Genomic DNA, 2,500 nt, shown 5'->3' on the forward strand with positions numbered 1-2,500 from the left:
ATGAATGTCCATAAAATAAAAGAACAAAGCAAACATGACAATACCTAATTAGCAAGGCCTAATCAGAATAACTACGCCATTTTAGTCTGGTATATGAAAGTCTACCCAAAATTGCTTAAAGTGGATGTCCACTCTGGCTAATAATTTTAAGCTGAACAAAATAATGTTTGCAATCAAATTTATTCAACAATTTTCTGAAAAAAATGTATTTGTATTGAAAAAAGAAATTTCAAATTTCCTGGGCACCACCAACTTAAATAATGTGTTATGGTTGCCCTTATTCTTTTCATGTAAAGAGCTTTTGTTTTGAAACAATTAAGAGGGGAAAAGTGATTCAAGATGGTGGCGCCAGCAAATTTGAAAACTAAAACAAGCGTTTTTGAAATTCACTATTTCAGATCCATACAAACACTTTTTGGAACACTTTTCAACATTTTTGATTGTAAACATTTTGTTCTGTGGTTTAAAGTTATTTTCTAGTTTTCGTGACGGAGGATGTAAAGTGCAGATTGCAGGTCATTGTTTTACCATAACTTAAACAAACCCAAATCTTTACATAAATGCTAACCTTAAACTTAAACACTATCTTTTTAGGCGTAATGTTAGCATTAGTAAAGTTTTGGGTTGTTTCAGCTATTGTGCGGCAATGACTGCAACCTGCAGTTTACGGCACCCTTCATTTTCGCAAAGGTAAAAGGTCACTGCATACGAGCCAGAAGGCCCATCAGGCCGGCACTCATCTCCAGTTTCCATAGCATGAAGCGACTAGGAGTATTTATATTCCCCCCTGGATGGGATGCTAGTCCATCACAGGGTTACCCCCAGCATTACGCCGTTACCCATTTATACACGTGGGTGGAGACAGGCACCGTGAGAGTAAAGTGTCTTGCCCAAGAACACAACACAACCACTCGATCCGGAGTCGAGCATACTAACCATGAGGCCACCGCGCTTCCATTTTCGCAAAGGTTCCCTTTAAATAGAACAAAAAATGCAGAAAGAAACGATATAACACCTGTAAGTCTTTGTTGGTCCCATCAGTTCTCGCCAGTGTGTTATACCATTTTCTTTAGCAAGAACCATGGCTGTCATCGGGCCACTACAGAATAAAAACAAAATTAAACCATTCCGGCAAGTTTTCAAAACTGGGCAGTCTTAACCCACTGACACCTCAAATTCCCTAGGACGCCCGCACAATAAAATCTGTTAAGGCTGTCTCCCACAGGTCAATGCCTGCTTAATGGAGAGGGCAAATCTTTTTGACCTATGGGTGAATGCGTTAATATCCCTCTATGAATGACAGTAAATCAGTCAAAGCTACAATCCTGGACAAATTGGGAACACTTGCTACCAATAATAATTCATATTTCAAGTGACCAATCTATCCACAGTTTCCACATGTTTGATATCCTCTCAAATTACCGGTACATGAATCTGACTCACAAAATTTGGAACTGCTCTCAGCCAATCCAAATTAGTTTTTTTTTTCATGAATATTATGCATTTCGGTAATTGGCATATGTCATCATTATTTCGACATTAACAGTCAACAACAACAAAAATTATTATTGACAACTATAAGGAGGTTGGAAAACTAATGTTTCAGGTGTTAGCCACTTCCATTTCAGGAATATATTTTTACAACACCCTTTAACAGTTTTAAATTCCATACCTGCTCATGAATCCAACAAGCCTGGTGTAAAAAAACCGTTCTGAATGAAAAAAGATAAAAGGATATGAGAGCATCAAAGATCTTCTTATTTCTACCAAGGTTATAATATTGTGGTAGAAAAATTCATGATGATGACATCATCATCATCATCATCATCATCATCATCATTATCAACACCAGTGATCATAATCACCACCTTACCTTTGTGCTCCTCATAAAATTGTTCAGCTTCTTTTTGAGAGAACTTGACAACTCTGGATTGAATCACAAGGAACCCATGGTCCTTAATGATGGTCTTGACTTCCTAAATGTATCCAATGGCAAATCCTTATTTTTGTTAAAAAAGTGGTTTTTACACTTTTGTTATCAATTTTAGGCAATGTTTAACCCACTGACACGTGGGAGTGAGTCTTACAGATTTTACTGTCAAAAGCCAGACAATTTTACTCATCAACTGGGCGTGTCGTAGGGCATTTCAGGTGTCAATGGGTTAACTGTATCTTTAAAAATCTGGATTTTTTTATTATGAACCTTCTTGAAAATTCTTTGGCTGAAATATGGAGATAACAGACAAACGTGTGTAGCAACTCACACGCCCAAATTATTTATGAACATATTTTTTGAAAAAGTAAATTAACTGCTATACAAAAGATTTTAGAAACAGCTTTGCAACCCTGCCCTCTTAACAAACTGAGCCCTAGTACCGGGGTGCCAGACCATAGTTTGTCAACGTTTGCCACTGTCATTGAAAATGTTTGTTGTCCACAAACTATGGTCTGGCACCCCTGTAGGGCTCAGTTCATAAAGCGGGCAGGGTTACAAAGCCAA

The 2,500-nt window shown here is 37.5% G+C and overlaps 1 protein-coding gene across 1 annotated transcript in view; it reads right to left on the reverse strand.

Annotated features, from left to right (window-relative positions):
* LOC138045386 (nucleoside diphosphate kinase 6-like) overlaps positions 1–2,500 on the reverse strand; it is a 6,781-nt gene that overhangs the window by 2,185 nt on the left and 2,096 nt on the right. The window contains exons 2-4 of the mRNA XM_068891869.1: positions 1,874–1,976; positions 1,673–1,712; positions 1,016–1,099 (exon numbers count right to left, since the gene is read on the reverse strand). Coding sequence (XP_068747970.1) covers positions 1,016–1,099; positions 1,673–1,712; positions 1,874–1,976 — 227 coding nt within the window. The remainder of the gene's footprint in view (positions 1–1,015; positions 1,100–1,672; positions 1,713–1,873; positions 1,977–2,500) is intronic.

This window comes from Montipora capricornis, chromosome 4 (assembly GCF_036669925.1).
Source record: "Montipora capricornis isolate CH-2021 chromosome 4, ASM3666992v2, whole genome shotgun sequence".
Taxonomy (NCBI): Eukaryota; Metazoa; Cnidaria; class Anthozoa; order Scleractinia; family Acroporidae; genus Montipora; species Montipora capricornis.